The sequence below is a fragment of the Pagrus major genome, chromosome 9 (genome assembly GCF_040436345.1).
Source record: "Pagrus major chromosome 9, Pma_NU_1.0".
Taxonomy (NCBI): domain Eukaryota; kingdom Metazoa; phylum Chordata; class Actinopteri; order Spariformes; family Sparidae; genus Pagrus; species Pagrus major.
Window position 1 is genome coordinate 3512335 of NC_133223.1, and position 21196 is coordinate 3533530.

At 40.3% G+C, this 21196-nt stretch overlaps 3 protein-coding genes across 9 annotated transcripts in view; 2 read left to right on the forward strand and 1 right to left on the reverse strand.

Moving 5' to 3' along the window:
• The window catches only part of caska (calcium/calmodulin-dependent serine protein kinase a), a 197852-nt gene that overhangs the window by 67293 nt on the left and 109363 nt on the right, over positions 1-21196 (reverse strand). For all 7 annotated transcript variants that reach the window (XM_073474298.1, XM_073474296.1, XM_073474294.1 and 4 more), the window contains exon 6: positions 463-565. In XM_073474298.1, coding sequence (XP_073330399.1) covers positions 463-565 — 103 coding nt within the window. The remainder of the gene's footprint in view (positions 1-462; positions 566-21196) is intronic.
• On the forward strand, positions 3135-4315 carry gpr34b (G protein-coupled receptor 34b; the record flags this gene model as incomplete). The annotated part of the gene is made up of 2 exons (XM_073473870.1): positions 3135-3595; positions 3688-4315. Coding segments are annotated over 2 exons (1044 nt in total), but the record flags the coding sequence as incomplete, so codon positions are not given.
• LOC141002518 (probable G-protein coupled receptor 82) lies at positions 6473-9070 on the forward strand. The gene is made up of 3 exons (XM_073473871.1): positions 6473-7306; positions 8203-8334; positions 8450-9070. Exons 1-3 carry the CDS (start codon positions 6473-6475, stop codon positions 8675-8677), a joined length of 1194 nt encoding a protein of 397 aa, XP_073329972.1. The 3' UTR covers positions 8678-9070.

Consider the following 21196-nt stretch of genomic DNA (forward strand, 5'->3'; position numbering starts at 1 on the left):
ACGGACGCTTATTCACAATGGACAATGTGTTGGTTAGGATCCACCCCATCTTCCCTTTAATGTCTGCCTAAAGCCCTATCTGAATGGAGCTTTATACGAGAGCCCAACCGTTACTCAAATTTTATTGATAACGTTATTATGAAGTAAGAAATTCCGATATTGATATATTGGCCGATATAAGCACATTTTCTGCACTGATCCCTCAAATGTGGTTATCAAAAACAAATGTCTCTGTATTACATATGTAACAGAGAAAGGATATTTAGACTATTTATATTGATGTACAACATCTTTATTTGTGATAGGCCAATACTGGCTGATAATATCAGCCAACAGATACATCGGTTGGCCTACTTTAGACAGTGTTTTGACATAAATATGTTCAGAAACAGTTTAATCCTTTTTTTGAAATGAGCTTAAGTAATGAGTGTTTATACTCTAGTACAGTTGGGTTTACTGTACCTCCTGCCACCAGTCCCGACTCTCCAAGCTGGATGGCTACTCCAAACCCCCCCAACTTCACTGGAGCAGAGTTCTCTTTGGATGCCAGCAGCACACAGTGAGGCTGAGAACGAGAGAAAATAGGAGATAAGTCTCATGATTTGATGGTTGTTTTTTGCTAATTAAAGAGTGTCACCTCACCCTTCTATAAATAACAGAATCACTTGTGCAAGACACACCCAGACCTCCAAACCATCACCCACCACAACCACACACAAATAACCAATATTGTAAGGGGATCATAGGAAAACCAGTCATCTACATTTTAGGTTCTGCTTCAGTATATTAAGTAGAATGTCTGTTGGTTTTACTTGCAATTTGGTAGTTTCATAAATTTTCTAAAATAATTTTAAAGTGAGAGTTGAAGAGAGATGGGAGGGGATAACATGGAGCAAAGGGGCCAGTGGTGTACCTACTCGACCAGGTGAGTTATCGGGGCACCAGGTACTTCATACAATTTCTTAGGTTTTGTTTCTGACCAAGTTGTTTCCTACTTTCCTATTTGACATACAACTGCAATTCCAAAAAGGTTGGGAGCGGGATGCTGAACGCGGAAATGCAGACGTGAATATAAAAAGAATGCAGTCGTAAACAGATTTACGTCTGTCTACCACCAATGCTTTTAAGAAGTGTTCCTGTGCCAATGTAGTAACATCTTTTATACAATCGTGTTTGACAAAGTGGTGAACTTCACGCCATCTTTGTTTGTGATTGACTGAGCCTTTAGAGGTTTTTTTTGGTCTTTTGTTAGTCCTGTCCCAACTTGTTTGAGACATGTTGCTGCCATCAACTCAGAATAAGCATATATTTACAAAAAACAATAAAGTATTTATAAAATATAAAATAAATAGTCTTTGTACTCCTTTCACCTGAGTATATGACAAAAAGCATTAGCAAATTATCACATTCTGTTTTATTCATGTTTAATACAGTGTCTCAACTGTGTCGCAGCTGGGGTTGTAACAGAATCAGAAGAAACAGAATACACAGCCATTGCTCAAGAAGAAATTAATCAGCTTAAAAGTTAGATTTTGTTGGACAGTGCTTGTGAGGGGGGAATCTATATGATGAAAACGGAATTAGTGGGCAGGATAAAGTAATAAAACACAATTTTGGAAACCTTCACTTTAGTTTCCAGGCTGGTTAATTTACTCCATGTGTCAATTATTTTGTAAATGGCACACACACATTGACTGTTAATATTGCCACTGCTCTGATCCAAAGTTTCACAACTTGATAGCATGATTAACATTCAAGAGCAGGTATGATTCCCTTGACCCTTTGCCTATAAATTCAGCTCTAGAGATTGACAGCAGTTACTGTCTCTTGGGTGAAAATTCAAACCATGGCATTGCTTTATTCTGAAGGCATTGCTTTAATTATTGTGAGGGCATAGAGTGATATTTTGGGAACCTTTTTTCTTTCACAGTTGGCTACACTCAGGATACTCCATATAATAATCAGGGCCCAAAGTGGAAAGCATATTGTGTATATACGAGTGGTGCATGCTCTGTGATCCTACTGCTTGCCCACATGTGTATAATCAGAAGGTCTGCTCTAAGCCCTGCCCTGTCTTTCTCTCTATCTCAGCCTAAGGTCTAGTCATTGCAAAGAAAGAGGGGGTTGACCACAGCTTGAAGTTTTCTCCCTACAACATCACCACTTTATGCACTTCAGCATTTCTCTGTCTACTTTTGACAGCGCAGCCGAGGAAGGCATGCGTCTTACAGAGAGGAAACAAAACAGAGGCAGACTCTACGCAGTGCTACTCTCATTTGATCTTTTAATATTTGGTCAGTGAAAGATAGACAATAGCAAAAAAGTTGAGCACAGAATGACAGAAGGAAAGGATCTTGAACTTTATGAGACAGCAGATTTCGGATGGTGTTTCCTACAGATTAAACTCAATGGGGATATACTGGAGTGGCTCAAGGACAAGAAAAGGACTGCAAAGACCACAAGTGAGCTACTATTCTTCAGCGAGTAGTGTGTACAAGAAGAAAAAAGAGCAAACATTTTTTAGACTTCAATGACTAGGTGAGTACTTTGAGAAGTTCAACAAGTTCAAATATAAGCAGCATGTTTTAATTTGTCACAATGGCTGTAAGATAAGGGCTGCATACTATGAGAGAGACAAGCTACTACTCTACTTTCAGTTGCTGATCTCTTGATTTCAAGTCCTTGCAGTGTACTGATATTACATAGTTGTTCAAATGGTTGAGTGCGTTAAGACACTAAAAATACAAATAATCATGAGTCTTTTGACCTGTAGAGTTATCAGCTGTTCTTCCTCAAACTTTCTTCGGTTAGCTGGTGTTATATGTGATTATTGAGGGCAGGATTGGTGCTGATTTAGGGCTAATCCACACAGCTTGACCTCACAAACCTGCAATAATGAGTAAAAAACTTTCCCATGTGAAGCAAAAAATTCAAAAACACACAACAGTTAATCCAAGTATTTCACCATTGTTTCCTTCCCATTTGCAGGGCTGAGGATCACAAATATCACCATGACATAAAACATCCCCACCATGCCTGCCACAACCACTTTACAGCCTCCAAATAGCTCCATTTTCCTCATCGCCACAAAGACCAGCGCGATGAATTTAACTATGACCCCTGACCCTCTGTGTGTGGATTATGGTGCACTGCAGAGCCCATTGGCAGTGCTCTACTCTATAATCTTTGTCCTGGGTCTAGTTGGGAACATGGTGGCTCTGTGGGTTTTCTTCTGTGTTGACTCTAAGAAGAACTCTGTGCGGGTGTTTCTCATAAATGTAGCTTTTGCAGATCTGCTGCTGGTGGTCTGTCTGCCATTCAGAATACTCTATCACAGCCAAAGTAATATCTGGAACCTGGGTCCCACCTTGTGTAAGGTAGTTGGCAACCTCTTCTACATGAACATGTATATCAGTATCACACTGCTAGGGTTGATCAGCGTGGATCGCTACCTGAAGATACATCGTAGCACAGGGGTGCAGCACAGACTGCGGTCCACAAGGTGGAGCACGGCCCTCTGTGTAGCACTCTGGATTGTGGCCCTTGCCTTGACTTTGGTGTTCCTGATGTCAAACAATGACTCACAGACGACCAGGTTTGTTATACCTATAATCAAAATGTCATATCTATTAATTTACTTTGTAATATGGGCATTTTGAGCTAACATAGTGTGTTTGTTGTCTCCAGATGTTTCCACTACAAGCTGCTCCATGATGCAAAGTGGAAGGCCTATATCAACCTCTTTCTGGTGGTTGTCTTCTGGCTCGTTTTCATCTCTCTTGTGGTGTCTTATGGAAAGATTGCCATAAAGCTTCTAAGAACATCACAAGAGAAACCAGGCCTGCCCAATGCACCATACTACGCTCGAACTGCCAGGAAGTCCTTCTTCATCCTCTTCCTCTTCACCATCTGTTTTGTACCCTATCACACAGTCAGGGTGTTCTACATAAAAACCCAAATCACAGACACTTCATGTTTCTGGCAGGGTGTGGCTGACAAAGCCAACGAGGTGGCTTTGCTATTTTCTGCCCTCAACAGCTGCTTGGATCCTGTTATGTATTTCCTGTTATCCTCTTCAGTGAGGAAGGAGGTGTTGCGCTTGGTAAGCAATATGTTCTGTGTACGAGATGTTGCAGGAGTCAGCGGGACCAGCTCCACTGTTGAGATGGACAATAAGAATGGGAGGACTGACAGAGCACAGGCAAGCATAAGCCTATCCAGCAATTTGAAGGAGAGCAGAGTTACTTCCTCCAGCCTAGCTGGGCTGTAAAGATACTCAGACAGTGAACCTCCATTGGTCAAACGTAAACATGGAGGGGGGGTCAATGCATACATTGATTTTGAGTCAAAGATTACTAATGATATTAGTTAGCTAAACTTGTATATTAATTGTGCCGTTTTGCTAAAACCTGCTATGTTTATTGTGTCATATTGTGAAGTCAAGTCTAGTCAGTTTTATGTATATAATGTCAATTCACAACAGAGTTATCTTGTGACACCTCAATTGGAGCAGGTCAAGACAGTACTCATTTCTTAACTCATTTACAGAGACCCAACATCACATTGCTAACCATTTCCCTTTATTTGAATAAACAATCCTCCGTTAAGTTACGTGGTTAGATTAGAGTAGGTAGATTACAGCAACCTGTTGTGTATGGTACAGGGAATGACATTAACAGGATTGGATCGAGGTCAAAGGCACATTGAAAGTTGGACTTTGTACTATAAATGTATTTCTATATATGTCTATTACATAAATATATACATAAAAGCAAACATATAATCTGCTCTATTTTTTTCACCAATGGACGTGGAGTGGATGTGTATTGTACCCTTAGCTACTGGAGGCGTTGCGTTACGTCAGACAGCCCTGATTTGCATAAAGTAGCCAGAGGTCAACTTTATGCAAATGAGGAGCGGGCAACGAGAAACTCCATTTCTCAAAACTTGATGTTCCAACACCAGAATGCATCACGTACCATCACTCCGACTGTTGTCTGCTGCTCTGTGTGTGTGTGAGTGTATGTGCATGTGTGTGTGTGTATCTCAATGATTAGAGTGGAGGTCTAAGCCCCTCCGCCCGCAGCTGCACAGAGCTGAGTTCCCTGTTTATTGAAACTTTCTTAATATCGAAAATGTCGGTTGTCCAAACTGCACAAAATTCAGGACTGCAATTCCTTGGGTCCTCAGCAACAATCCTACCAAGTTTGAAGGAGATTGGATGGACTGGACAGACAGAAAGACATAAAGACAGACAGATATTCTTTGCTTTATAGTTAGATATAGATAAGTCATGATTTTTTTTTATAAATTAGATTTTAAATACTTCTATGTGTCAATCAGTACAGACTATACAGTATGGTGAGAGGAAAGAGAGATTTAAGCCCTTGACAAGACAGCCAACTCTCCTTGATTGTCAGCTAGAAGTAGAACAGCAGCACCACCCTGAGGCAGAATAAATACAGACAGAAGCTGAAATGGAGAAGAGTGTCTTTAGCAGAAAGGGAAAGATGGAAACTCTAAATTTCATGTGGGAGGAACTCAAGCTGGGGAGAATCACAGAATTACATATTGAAATACATTACTCAATATTTGTGAACAAAAAAAACCTAATCAAACCTTGAAAGGGAGGACTGCAAAATGTGTCTTAAACTGCTCACATAATAATGAAGTTATGCAGTACACTGCTGTCATGCATCACACCCACAGACGAGAGAGCCGCTCTGAGTGGTTCACTAGACTTCTAGTTTGACAAAAAGCAGGAAGTTACAGAAAAGCTTTATCTGACACCACTCTAAATATCTAACTTGAGGGAGTGTTCTGTTGTTGATGCCTTTGAATTAACTCTTCAGAGCTCCTGTTAATGGTATGTATATACCATTGATCTTAAAGTATTACATAAGAGTAGATACATTTGTCACTTGACAAAAGTGGGGAGTAATTTGGAGTTCAGTGTCTTGTTCAATGACTTAAGAATAGGATACATAGTGACAACCTGCTCTATCAAGATTGAAAATAGTAGTTCAGTTTGGAAAATGATTAATGAAATAAATGTGAATCTGAAAAAAAAAAATCAAAATTCTAAAATATGTTGAAGGTTTTCTAGATTATTTTTATTTTCAAGTTTATGTGCAAAGTAACACTGTTTCTAGAGAATGACTTAAGGAACTTTTGAAAAATGTATGTACACCAATTATTTATGATTTTTTTTATTTACATTAGAGAAATTACTTTCCTGGTGATCATCTTTTCTGTTGATCTTGGATTGTGTGGCACTTTGTAAAGTCTGTTTAAATATGAGCTCCCTAGATTAATCAAACTTGAAAAGATGAGATACAATTTTACATACTCTGGCACAGACACATAAAACTGATAGAGTTTATCACCTACTGGATGACTTTCTTACATATTTAATCAAGCTGTAAATCATAGCAGATAACTTAATCATCACTTTTGTGTTCTTACAGATCAAATGGAGTTATCCACTTTCCAAACTTCTCCACTAGATAACACTTCCTCCTCCTCTGCTCTCTCCCTCTGCCACACTGCTGCCACCCTCCTCTTCCTCCCCTCTGTTTACACACTCCTCTTTCTCACCGCTCTCCCAGGCAATGCGTTGTCTTTGTGGGTGTTCTACAGATGCATCTCCACCATCTCCCCCACCCACATTTATCTGTCCCACCTGTGTATCTCCAATCTGCTGTTGTCCTTCACCACACCCTTCCTCGCAGCCTACTATGCCCAGGGCTCAATCTGGACCCTGAGAGGCATCCTGTGTCAGCTCGTCCTGCATGGTATCACGCCAGTGCTCCACATTAACATCTACATTAGCCTCATGATCCTCACTTGGGTGGCCCTTAGCCGCTTTGCAACCCTCATCCGGCACACCCACGCCTCCAGGCCGAGCATCTGCACAATGCTACTCCCACACGGCTTCTACACCTGTCTCACGAGGACCTCTTTCGCCAGCAGGGTGTGTTCTGCAGTGTGGGTGTTTGCAGTAGGGGGCATTGTGCCTGTGACAGTTTACTATTCAGTGAACGAAGCTGCTGCTGCAGCAGACAAGGATGGAGAAGTTAAAAAAGGAGGAGTGGAGGTGTGCTACAACCCTGCAGTGGAACTAGGGGGCAGTCTCTCTGCAGCTTTTACTGTGCCTGTTATAACCATGTTCTTTGTGTTTTACCTGCTGGTGCTGCTGTCCTACCTGACAGTGTTGAGACATATAGAACGCTCACGTCGCAGCACAAAGGTCACCACCTCCCAGAGCCTGTTGGGTAGGGTGCTCCGAAACATTGTGGTCATTCAGGTGGCTATGACTTAAATTATACTTATATACACTTAATGACTTTGTTTTGTCAGCTTTGAAGGGGCAATGTGTCAGAAGATGCCAGAATTTAAAAACATTGAAAAAAATGAACTAACTTATCAACAGAGTGTGAAGAAACAACAGTGTTGACGTTTTGTCAAAGATGTTTATCTTGCGTGTTACAGAGATGCGTAATGAAGTTAGCATGCTAACCAGCTAGCCCTGGCCCGTCCTGTCTCCTAATACCATTTTTAACGACGATAATCTGACAGTATAGCACAATTTCATTCAACCTCATGACAAAATAAAATCACAAAATACCAAAAAAGGAAATTGTTTTGCAGGAAAATATCCTCACTAAAAAGAAAAACACCATCTGAATTCACATTTCTCTTTTTTTAATGGGACTAAAACAAGCTTCTTTACATTGCTAATATTGCTAACTTGTCCTTAAAACTAGACAAAAATTAAATCAATCTCAAATCAGTCTTTCAACAATCACCTCTCATTTGGTCGAAATAAATCCTTGATTCACAGAGTAAGATGTGAAAATATTCTGACTTCTCAACACCGTTTACACCCACTGCTGATGTCCAATTCTCACTCTGTGTTCAGTCCCATTCTGGTGTCCAGCCAAGTATACTGGGAGGCTAACTGACTGAGCTGCCCACAGTGACTACCCTGTCATCCGAGGTTGTGCTGCGGGCAAACTCCTGTCAGCTAATAGGGCCACTTAGCTCCACAGCTAACTGAGCTACTTGCTCCATACACTGAATTTGTAACCGTAATTAATTTCCATTTCTCAAAAAATTTATATCATAAAATCAGCATCATCCTTGGCTTTTCATAATAACGGGCAGCACTGTTAAAATCTTTTTTTAATCTAATCCTTCCAGGGTGTTCTTTCAGTTTGTCTGCTGCCATACCATATCTTCAAACCCATCTTCATTTCTCTGGCCCATGATCAACGTCAGGCGACATTATCACCTGGACCCAACCACTGTCATCCACTCTCCACCTTTGTTGAGGTGACTAAATTTCACCCAAATGCAAATACTATTCTTCACTACTTAACTGATTTATATCAGCTTACATGAGAACATTGACCACATGATAATGCATTTCCCTCTACCCTTCCTCTAGTTGAAGAACTGCCTGCTGCTCCTGGCTGCATTGAGAGGTTCAACTGACCCTTTGATGTACTTCCTGTTAGACAAGACTTTCCGTCATCAAACCCTCAAACTATTAAGGTGCAAAAGGAACGACCCAAGCAGACAAATGTGTTGGTCAGTAACAGGAAGTGCCAATCAGAATGCTGGACAGTCGGGTGATGGACATGTGACTACTGCGACTGTGAGAAAGACTGAATGAAAGTGTGACCAGACTACGGTGAACACATCAGGATCCTTCTCTCTTCTCCCTCTAGAATCAGACCTGCTGTTTTTCCTCATTAACTCAGTCCATATCAAAGCGTGTGTTAAAGCACATTAATTAGCAGATTACTGAGTGTCAGAATCAACATCCTGGTTGGATATTAGTTTGTTACTCAGGACTATCTAAAGTTATGGTTAGTTTATTGCACATAATGTGTAATCATGCATCGACTCCATGCCAAGCTGCTGCTGGACAAACCTAGCCTACAAACTAGATCTTGGTGTTGTAAAGCGCACATACACAGGTCTCTGTGAGAGCTCGCCCATCATCTCTGGGTAAAACAATTACTGTAAAACACCTACAGCAACAGACAATGAACAAGGCTCAAAATCAATGACTGATCAAGACTGAATAAAAGTTTGTTTTACACTTTTCCCCACTCTGACTCAGCCTCTTTTTTTAAAGAGAAATGTGCATAGTCTGCAAACAGCCTTCTGCGCTGAGTGTGTTGTTTTTGCGGGAAAAAACAAAACAAAGAAAATTTTATTTTCTTTGTTTTTTTGTTTTTGTTTGTTTTTTCTTTTGTTTTTTTTAAAATATTTTTTACCAGATGTAATGATAAAAATATGAAATGACAACATGCTGTAGCCATGGCATTTAGAGTTCAGTTTGAAATAAACACAGGTATCACATGCAATTGTGTACACAAGATCTGTATCTGTTTTTAATTCCTCCCTTGTGATGTCTTTTTTCCTTTTTACTTACTGTCCTTTACTGCTTTTATTTTCTTATTATAATCTATTTATTGTCCCTTATTCCTTTTACTTCTCATAATATTTTTATCTGTTCTTAATTCCGAAAATTGTTATTTTCTTTCTTCTCCCTCTCTTCCTTTTCTGTAATTTTGCCCGTTTTATCACCTTTATCCCTTTTACTTGTAACTTGTGTGGTGTTTTTACATTTTGTGTTGTGCCTTCTTATTTAAACTCACCTAAGACTAGACTTCCTTGTGTTTGGCTTGACTGTAGGTAAACTCTGTTTGGTGCTATATAAATAAAGTTTATTAATATATTATTATACTATTATATTATTATACTCTGACAGATGTTGCAGTGGGCGCTAGAATGCTGGTGGTCCTAGCGTTAAACTCAAATAATGAATCAATGGACAATACTGAATAAAACTTTGTGTTACATTTTTGACCCTTGCCTTGCTCTGACTCGGGCTCATTTTTAAAGATGAATGTGCACAGTCTGCATACAGCCTTCTGTATGCGATAAGTGTGTTGATTTTGTAAAAAAAAACAAAAAAAAACAAAAAACAAAACACACATGACAACATGCTGTAGCAATGGCATTTAGACTTCAATTTGAAATAAACACAGGTATCACATGCAATTGTGTACATGAGAGATACATTTAATCATTATCACTTTGTCTCGGATGTTTGTAGCCTACTGTATGTGTGAATATGCTGTGCAAGAACGGTCATCAGGTGCATTGTGATACAAGGGTTAGGAGGAGAGAGCATGTCTGCGCTGCTTGCACAAAGAACAGAGGAGTGTAACGCAGAGAAGAGGCAAGTAGAGGCACTGGGGGTGCAGATGGCAGCCTGGAGAGAGGAGAGCCAGAGACAGAAGGACAAGATCAGAGAACTTCGGGCGGCTCTAGATGTGCAGACAACGCAGATTACGCAACCAGAAAGTTCACTGTTCACCCCCAGACTCACCTCAACACCAACAGCAACGTGACCCACAGCTCCATGTTTTCCCTTGGCCTCTCCATCATTGCGGCTGACAGCAGTAATTTTCATTGATTTTCCCAGCAGCACCCGGACACGGAAATACGTGAGGTCAGACCAGAGGACCACTCAGCTCTCCTCCAAATAAGCCAGGGCAGCATGGATCGCTTCGAGTGCTTGCTTTTCCGATTTGTTACACCACAAGACAAATACCGGGCTTGGTGTGTCATGAAAAACTTGGACGGATCCAGGGGAAAGTTTGAGCTCCCAGGAAACCTGCTACAACAGAAATTTCCCTCAGTTGCAGTGAGAGATGAGAAAATGCTGGTCGACCTCAAGGTGGTGCTGCGAACACCGCGTCAGTTGGTGATGGGACTCATTTATTAGGCACAGACCTGGCTGTGGCCCTTTCCCTGGAAACAGTTGGGGCAAAATACTTTCCTCTAGGCCTGTTCACAAGCTGTAACATGGGCTATACACCAATCAGGCATAACAATATGACCACCTGCCTAATATTGTGAAGGTTCCCCTTGTGCAGCCAAAACAGGTCTAACCTGTCAAGACATGGACTTAAGACTTCTGAGGGTGTCCTGTGATGAGACGATCAATGTTATTCACGTCACCTGTCAGTGGTTTTGATCGGTGTATATTCCACTGCATTTATTTGTACAGGCCTATATATTTTATTCTTGTATTTTAATCCTACTGCACTGCTTTGTTTTATGTTTTTTTGATGATGAATAAATCCATCAGTAACTGAAGAACCACAGTGTTGTGCAGTTCCTGGAGAAGTGTGATTTATACAAAGGAAGAAGTCACTTAATGAACATTGCAACATTTGCCGCATGTAAACGCAAAAATAATTAAGATATTTGTTTCACAAAGAGACGTTTCTGCTGACTCAACAACTCACAAAATTGCGTGATTTCTTAGCATTACAGTGGACCTTTTTGTTCACTTAATGGGCCATCGTCCAAAGTTCAAAGTTCAAAGTTCAAAGTCGACTTAATTGTCAAAACTGCAATATGTACAAGACATACAGAGAATTGAAATTGTGTTTCCCTCTATCCAGACAATATAAGTGAATATGTAAAAAAAAAAAAAAAAAAAAAAAAAAAAAAAAAAAAAGCAGAAATAAGAAATATAAGAATATAAAATAAAATAGAATGCAATAGAATAGAATAGAATAGAATAGTCCAACAGGTCTTCCAGGCCCCATAAGGTGCACTGTCACACAGAGCAAGATCCTTTGTACAGTAACACTACAACTGTGTCAGCAGCTTAGTAAAATGAATATTGATGGATAACATGGATATTGATGACCTTAAAATTGCGTTTACAAAACATGTAGCACATACTTATAGACATTCAAATGACCACATCACAGTATTGTATAGCCTGATCCTGCATTCTACAGTATTCACATTCCATCAGCCCACAACGTGACGTGATGTTTACCGTTGCTATGGCACCAAGTGGCAACTGCTGTTGGCACATATTAGCTAGTTTAGCCCCATTGTCTGAAGAATAACCCTTAAAATTACATTTGGTGTATTTCAACAAAATCAACAACAGCTACCAACAGCCATAGTCCTTACAACCTTAACTAAAGTGTTGTCATGGGTTAGATTGCCAAAATCAGAAAAATAACAGCTTAAATCCCTGAAGATTACATTAGCATTAGTGACGGTTGCGTCCACAGTCACAGTTACCTGCATTTCCGTCACACAATGTAACGAAGATGTGCATCAGAGGGGATTTAGAAGTGGGTATACGTAATGCCGACTGAAAAATAAGTAGTTATATGTCGTATACCTGAACCACTGGTTAAAGTTATATCACAGGTTAATCTGGGTGTACCACACTATGCCACAGCTAATTAACAACGATCTCCACACTGCCTTCGAGCTGGGCGTAAACAACAACAGCTACTTAACATTACACATCTTTAGTTAATTTAACTTAGTTCGAAGAAGAGCTGTTGAAGTTAAACATCAGCTGAAGCAGTCATATTAACATACCATTAGACTACATCCATCTACTTCCTGTGGAGTCGACCAGCCGAAATAAAGACTGCGCCCCTCTGGCACTGCTGAGCACATTGTTGTCAAAAAGGGGATAAAGTAAAATCCTGTCATCAGGATTCAAGCACTCTGCTGCCACCTAGCGTCTACAGTTATCAAGTGCAGCCCCCCTTTTTACCGCTGCAGCATCGCCGTGGGAACGCAGCGGCAAGCACGTCATATACAAGTAGAGACATCTGTAGCATGTTAGTCCATTCAGAGAAACACAAAGCTGATATAGCTAGAAAGCTCAGTTGTCTCCATGGCAGAAGACAATGCTTCAAATATAGATTTTGCTGCTAAGATGCTAAAAATTGTAAAACACTGATGCTTCACACACATGTTGAACCCAGCAGCACAGACAATCTGCATAGTCACCAATTCAGTATCTGACCAAATGTGAAAAAGTTGTCACAATCTCCCCTTTTGTTCCTGAGTTATGGTATTGAATAACAACAGGTGTTTTAGCAGAACATTATGATGTCATAGTAAAGTTGAAATGTTCTCATAATAAGTGTATGAAGTCTTGAGTGATGGCCAAAAACAAATTGCTATCAGTTCATCCATGAGTCCAGGAGGATGTTGTGCCAGATGTAATGTGATACACTATTGAGATATCGCATTCATCAGAATGGAACGGATATGCGGTCACAGTGACTTTGACATTTGACTACCACAATCCAATCAGTTCATCCTCAAGTCCAAGTGCACTTTTGAAATATAGTGTAGGCGATCTGAAGATATTGCGGTTGTCATCAACACGGAGGCTAAAAAGTGAATAGAAGGGCAAAGTAAAAATGAACTAAGTCACACTTGCTTACCCCAGTTATTGTAACCTGTGGTAGCCTATCAAAAGGCATTTTGTCACTCATTTGCTGAAACCAGTTCCTTATTGTATGATTGCAGCTGTTATTCACATATTTCTTCATCTTCATTACAGATGCCAGCAGCCCGAGAGTATAACTTAAGCCTCTGCAATTGGTGAACATACTGTGTATACACACAGAATATGCGTGCGACATGTGAGTGTTTGCATTCTTGTGTTCATTTGTGTCTGTGAGAAAGGCACAAGTCTCCCTAGAGATGGCATAAGTTTCAGTGGTTGTGCATTGTTATCAAAGGCACACACTGTCAGATTATTGCTTCTGTTTGTTCTAGCAAAACGCTCTGACATAAAGGATCATCACTACCAGCACTCTCAGGAACTCAACTGACAAACAACAAAGAGCACTTTCAAAAGTTATCAGTCTATGAATAAAATGTTCTGTACTGACAGTAGTGTCGTCCCCCCCCCCCCTTTTTTTTTTTGACGTTTGTTCTGAGGAACACCTCATAAGATAAGAGTGCAGAGGGAAGTCCTGTATGAAACTTCTAAAACTGAAATGTAATTAAAAAGTAGATGGGCACAGTGTGACGTCCATCAATGCCAATTGTCCACTCCTCTTCAACATGCAAATCTGCAGGCACAACCACTACGTTTGTCTGGATACATTTCCAAAACTATTAGAATTCTGTCTAAATATGGTTGTGCCTAGCTGAAGGCCTCATATTCTCAGCTGTGCCCAGTGTCCTATCACGCAATGTTAACAAAAGTGAAAAATTGTTCATCAGCCCCATAATTCTGATCTGCTAAAATTGAAAGGGTTCTTCCTTGGCCCATGCTACACCCTATCACCAAGATTCATAACGGGGCCAGTACTTTAACCCTAATCCTGCTGACAAACAGACCCAAAACACAACCTCCTTGGTGGAGGTAATACGCTCTACTCAACAGACCTAAGGCTGCTTTGTTATTAATGCCTCACCTCCTGTTTCACACATTTTCATTAGCTGGAAGCTGTTGAACCAAGTTAAAGTTTGAATGTAGCGCACTACACTCAGTATAGCACTGTCCAGTTATTATTTGAAATAGGTGAGAGCATGAGTGATTTTATGTTGTTGATATGGAAAACATCACTTGCACTCAGGGTTACCTGTAACAGAAACCTGTAACAGTCAATCTTTTCACCAAAATGCCATGTTTTTGATTTCTATGTATAACCATACTTTACTGCCATCCTCACCTACTGTAAGTAAAGACATCAAAGTAAAAACATCAAAGTAACACAGGAGAAATTGGTTAATTGATTATAAATGAAGTGATGTTTAACTGACACTCTTTTAAGTCTTTTAACATTAAGGTCTATTTATAACAGGTTAATCTCAATAATTTGGCTTTTTCTTCCAATTTTCCCCAGTGCATTCGGTTATGGTTGACTGACTGACATTAGGCTTTAGCAAAAGTACTGATGTTGCAACTGAATAAAGTGCGTCATTTGCTATGAATCTGAGTTGTTACAACATTGCAGTCAGTGCTTATATTATGATGCATATTTTGTCCAAATGTGTACATGCACTGAATAAAGAATTATATGTTGACGTAGCTCTGTACTGCACATGCACAGCACAGAAATCACATATTCACTTGTAACAAAGGGATATGGCATTGGGAATTTCAGATGGTTAAAAAAACATAATATGAAAAAGAAATATGTTCAACTCAATCTCTCATGTCTGGCACTTAGGCAGGGACGGACTGGGACCAAAAAAAGGCCCTGGACTTTCCCCCCAAATAGGCCCACCCACCGACCGTGGTGCGCCAAGGGGGTTCTAGTATATGGTTTTGAAATAATTGAAAACCCACACATACAGTTGTTTTCAGTGTTTATTTAAGAACTGTTTGAATGTATAGAGGACAGTATCACTGATCATTCCTTTTCAAAAATTTCAAATTAAGATCCCTCACACATTCTTTATTCTCTTTTCAAAAAATAAAAGTATAATAAAAATCCCTCACACATTCTCTTTCATGTTTTATCTCAATGTGAATGTGGACATGGTGCATGTGGTGCGTAGCAATCGTGAGTAAAGTTATAAAAAAAAAATAACAGTGACACTGATTAATCTTTCTGAATGTTGGCTATTCAAATGCTGCTAGTGCTGGGGGAGTAGCAGTTTCTTCAAAAGATCACTGTTTTCTGCCACTTTGTCAATTACAGTGTCACTGTCCAGTGACATGAGAATGTCCTTCTCCGTGGCCATTAGCATGAATGCTTCCAAGCGTTCCTGAACAGTTCTGCTCCTTAGGCGATTCTTGATGTATTTCAAGATGGAGAAACTTCGCTCACATGCAACTTGGGTTACAGGCAGAGTGAGGAGAAACTTGTACCCTAACCCAAGCAGATGATAGGCATCTGTTAACAGGTTGTACCTTGACAGAATCTGGTAGCAACATTTGGGGCAGTCTTTACAGGATTTGCAGATGTTTTTCACTATTTCGACCTCCTCCACTTCGTCTGGGTCATCCTCTGCTCTCCTCACTGTGTACTCCTCAAGTACAGACTGTTTAAGGCGTGGCCACTGAGCAGCCAGGTTCTTCAGCTCACTTTGTAAAGCGGCAGTAGTTGCCCTGTTGTCAAACTTTAGCAGGCATTTGCTCAGCTCCGTAAGGGCAGTATCGGGCAAACCCGATGAAACTTCAGGGAAGTTTCTTGGGTCAAGAAGAGCCAAGTCTGCATAGAGAGCCCCATGGGATAAAAAGCGCCTGTGGATGTTCTCTGTTACAGTGTCCATGATCGCATTATGGACTTTTGCTTCATAGGTTCTGCTAGCATTTGTGAAAGTTGCATCACTTGCCATTTCACCAGGCATCTTCTTCTTCTTTTTTGCCCTTTTCTCTGGAAGCATTGCCTCCACTTCCAGGTCACATTCCTCATCGGAGAGTTTTGCATTTGCAAACTGAACAAAGTAATCAGCAGCTTGCTTCACAGACTCAAAGTCTCTTGCCATGTTCCTCAGTGATTCTTCAGTGGCCAAAACCATTCGGTGAGCGGACAAGATGTCCAGACCATGTGTCTGTAGGTATTTGGAGAGAGGTGTGGTAACTTAAAAAATTCGAAGGAAAAGCTGAGCTGTCAGAACAGTCTCATACCTCATCAAAGACTCCAAGTACCCTCTTGCTTTGACACGCACTGATGTTTTCAGGTTTTCCTTGGCTTCAATGATTTCCAGTGCCCGAAGTACATCAATGTAGACACACTGTTCTGGCTTCCCAAAGGATCCAAAAATCTTCTTCAAGGCAACATCCTTAGCCCACCAACGTGTCTCTCCAATAATGGAGAGGCGCCTGTGTCGACTATCTTGGCTTGCTTGCTCCCACACAATCATCCTCTGATATGACTCACGAAAGAAGTTGGCAATATCATTAAGTAAGGAGAAGAGGGATCCACTAGTAATGGACACTTCAGTTGTGTCAGCCAGAACCAAATTCAGCACATGTGCGTAACGCCACACATGCACTTGATTTGGTGCTTTTGAGGACAACAGTGTAGCAAAGCCTCTGTACTGGCCTTGCATGTTTGATGCACCGTCAGTAGCATTACTGATGCAGTTACTGATATCCACATTGCATTTCTCCATCACTTCTGCAAGCATCTGAACAAAGTAGTGGCCAGTGGTTGCTTCACATTTCACCACTGCTAAAAGCCTTTCCTGCACTGTGTCTTTGACATATCTCAGAACGATAGAACACTGTTCTTGGGATGTAATATCTTGTGTTGTATCGATCTGCACAGAGAACATTCCAGCTTCAGTAACCTCTTTCGCAATTACTTCCTGAATCAGGTGCTGCACTGCTGAGATGACCATATTAATGGTTGTTTTTGACAAAAATGTCACAGTAGAACCTCGACCTCTGGATTGTGTCTCATGCATCTTCTTACTCTTTTGTATGCACTCTGAAAGATGTTCCTTCATGCATACATCATATTTGCCAAGAAGAATGATGAGTTCTAAAAAGGTTCCATGATCAATGTTCATGTCATCCAGGGTATAAGCTGCCTCAAACTGTGTTCCCCTGTAGCTAAGTCCTCTCTTGCCAATGACCTTCACTACGTCAATAACACGCTCCAAAACCTGTCTTCTCTTTCTTATTTGGTCTCTGTGAGACAATACTTGGGGACCATGTAGAAGAGTAGAAATATCAGCTTTACATTCTCTTAAGACATAAGCCTCAGCACACATCCTGTGCATTTGGCTCCTCTCATGCTCCTCTACCCTTTGCGTGATGTGTTTCCAGTCCTTCATTCCAGTAATAAACGGACTGGTTTCATCTGGCCTGGCAAAAGCTAAACATACTGTGCAATAGAGAGTATGATTATCTTCACAGTATGTCAGCCATTTTCGACCAGTACCATCCCTACAGCTGAACAATCTTTGCAGGGAAACATTTTTGGGTTTTTGTTGGGGGTGGTAATTGAAGAATTTCTCAAGGCTGTATCTATCTGAAGTGGGGCGGCTGAAATATTGTGTCACTGATTCCTCACTTTCCTGGCACTTTCCTGGACTTTCCCTGCCTTCTGTGCCTCCACTATCTTCAACCTTAATTTGAAAGAAGAAAGTAAGATGGAGTTTGTTGAATGTTAGGCTACATTTGTTGATATGCCTAGGCTACTGTATGTGATAGGATCCAGGAAAGCCCTACAGCCCTACTGCCTTGTACACTGGCATGTCTGAGATGGAGTCAAAATGAACGGACCGGTGGCCTAAATCTTTGTGAAATTTAATTTCATTAAATTGTTATTCTGTAACATCCCATCTGTTATATCAGAAAATTGAATATCTCCACTTTCATTTTATCAAGAAAGGTTAGAATTAGGTAGGCTAACACAGAAATTAAATTGCCTAGGCAACACCAAAACCTATAGCCATAGCTTATAAAATAAAATGTGTAAATGGCTGGGTTTACATGAGATATTTAGTTCTGAGTTAACTCACTTTAATTCTGAATAAAACTTAATTCTGCTTTCAAAACATAATGTAAACACTTCACAGACAGGAATTAAATGAAAGGTCAATGTAAATTCTTGCCCTTAAATTCCTAACTAGGCTACTTAAATCAAATTATTAATTCAGAATTAAATGTCTCATGTAACCGTGGCCAATGTGTGTTATTGTTTGTATTTTTTTCGTGATACAAATTAGTTTTAAACTCTACAGAAGTTTGATTCCCCTGTCTTCCATTACAAGTTATCATTGCTGCCGTTTTATTAGGTTCCAGGCCAATGCATTAATTTAGGGCAGAAATTAATTTGTCATTTACCGTGTTTCCTTATTTTTAATGTAGCATGTTTGTCAAATTCACTGCGTGTTTCTTTTGAGGGCAACAAGCCATTATATATCATCATCACAACGCAAATCAAATAAGTAGCTGATTATCAGAGTAGTCACTTGAATAGTCTGCACGTCACCTACCAGTACCTCCTCTTCTCCCTCCTCCTCCTCCGGCAAATAGCCATGCCTACACGCCTCCACATCATGATCCGCGTCATGCTCGCTGTCTACCTCAGTAGGGCTTCTGCTGGTGCTGGCGGCACTAGACCCACCCCCACCGCGGTCGAAAAGCTCTGTTAACTTCCTACACTTTGAGGCTTCATTTTCTAATAGCTTTGTCTTCTTTTCTTTTAATTTTTGCCATCCACCCTTTTCCTTGCGTTCTCTGCCCACCATTTCCCGAGCGGTAGGCTAGAGTGGAAAACCTAAGTGTGGGAAAACATTAGTGTTTTCTTTGAAGCCTTTTTGACAGAGTGCAGGCCTATGTTTGATTGACAAATGTACGCTACAGCGCCATCTGCTGGTAGGGAGGTGTTACACTGTTACACTGACAAGGCCGGTCGACCGAAAAGAAAAAAAAAAAAAAAAAAATCGGCCGTGGACTGGACGGCCGTTCTGGATTTTTCCAGAACGCACAGATTACCAGTCCGTCGCTGCACTTAGGTCTTTAAGATAGACCATATGATAGTTAGACAACAACTGTGCTTAGATCAGACAGACAGCCAAACAAAGACAGCTGTAAATGCATAACAAAAACTGACATGAATGCAATAAGCACTGTGGGAAACAAAGGTGTATTTTTGCCATCGAACCTGGACAACTAGCAAGCATTTTAACCCAGCAGTATGTATAAAAAATGATGCAGATCTCTAAGGCATGCATATGTATGAGTGTGGGAGCGTGACTGTGAAACCTTAATGTTAGAGTTTCATTGTTGCCACTTCAAGGCCCATTGGATGCCATCAAAGAAGCTATTAGCTCTGCCAAACAGCCACCCATCATCATGCTGCGCAACACTGTGAAGTGTATCACAAAGAGGTTGAGTGGAACACAACCATTTTACCTTGTAAAAACAGTTGACATTCAAGTAATCAGTGGGGAAATGTGTTGTCTCTCCATCTGTCTCACTTCTACCTATTCATATGTAGAATGCGCCATTTGCTCTGCAGCCAGGTTTGGTTGAAGCCAAGGAGAGGGACTGACATGTAAGTACACAGTCAGTCATACACACAGTCATTCTATTTAGTCAGCTTTCCAAAACTGTGGCTCAAACTGGCTGCCTGTAAGTACAAAAGATGACAAAGGATGTTTGCTTATCTTGCCGCAAATGACTGAATTAAGATCAAATTCCATAGCTGTATTGACCCTGGAATATTGGTTGAGACAAGACATTTGTTTAGGTTAAGTATTAAAAGTGCATTTATCCCACAAGTCTACAACAAGGAAGTGAGGAAATGTTTGTTAAATAGCCTGATGTTGTCAGTTTAACATAAAGATCAGTTTTTGAATGGGTTAGTAATTCATTTGAGAGAGTTTTGGGTAAATTGAGTTGAAATGATTTGAAAAGGTTATGGCTGTAAAGTGATCAGAATAATATAGCTTGCCTTCATAATTAAATGCACAATGTTGTGTTGTGTGGTGAAGACCTCAATTGTCAGGTGTTTATGTTCTGTAATGTTGACTGCTGACTGGAGCTGGAGGGGAAATGTACTTTACTTCATGAATGTAATGTTCCAGAGAAGAGAGGAGGAAAAGAAGAGAGAGAACTGGAGTCACCGGTGAGTGCTGAGTTCAGTGATATCATGATTAACATGAATTTAAACACACCGACACACACACCCATGGTGCGAGCCGGTACTCAATAGCTTAAAGCTAATCTACAGTAAAGTAATCTGGCTGTTTGGGGCTAATAAACACTTGTATGAGTAACACTAACAAACACAAATGATCACTTGGTCAAACTTGCTTCGCTGGTGGTGAACAAACCATTAAATATTTACTGTTGTTGATGAAAATGTATCTACATCACTCAGGCAGAAATATTTACCGACAAAGTAAGGTCTTAGTTTTGTTCACATTACGTTTCGTCTCATTCGCCAACTTCCATTCTTACTCACTGACTCTCTCGACCATTATTGAGTATTATTATTTTGGATTTCTCTCAATTTGAACATTGTCGGGGAACCTTTGGGATAATGAGTCGACAACACAACTCAGCATTATATTTAACATCGGCCTACTTGGTTTTACACATTATAATGCAAAATGTACATATAACATATTATATCTTTAAATATTAGTGACTATATTGCTCTAAAATGAAGCTTCTATGGGCAATGAAATGTCAGAAAAAATGAGCAGGAAGCCTCTGCAGGAAACAGTAAAGTTAAGTCATGTGTAAATTTAACAGCCTGCTAATTGCTACTTTGCTGTGTTGCTGTGTGAAGAGTAATTTCATATTCCTTTTGGACTCGACAATGGTGTCCTACTCTTTTTGTGTGTCTGAACAGGACTGTAGAACTACACCTGTTGTTTTTACATTAAATTTCAGAATTTTGTCTGT

Bases quoted from the DNA above. Each gene is read 5' to 3' on its own strand.
- LOC141002518 (XM_073473871.1), top strand. From the start codon at position 6,473: ATGGAGTTATCCACTTTCCAAACTTCTCCACTAGATAACACTTCCTCC. The intron at 7,307-8,202 runs GTGGCTATGACT...TAATCCTTCCAG, and splicing joins GAAACATTGTGGTCATTCAG to GGTGTTCTTTCAGTTTGTCT. The intron at 8,335-8,449 runs GTGACTAAATTT...CCCTTCCTCTAG, and splicing joins CACTCTCCACCTTTGTTGAG to TTGAAGAACTGCCTGCTGCT.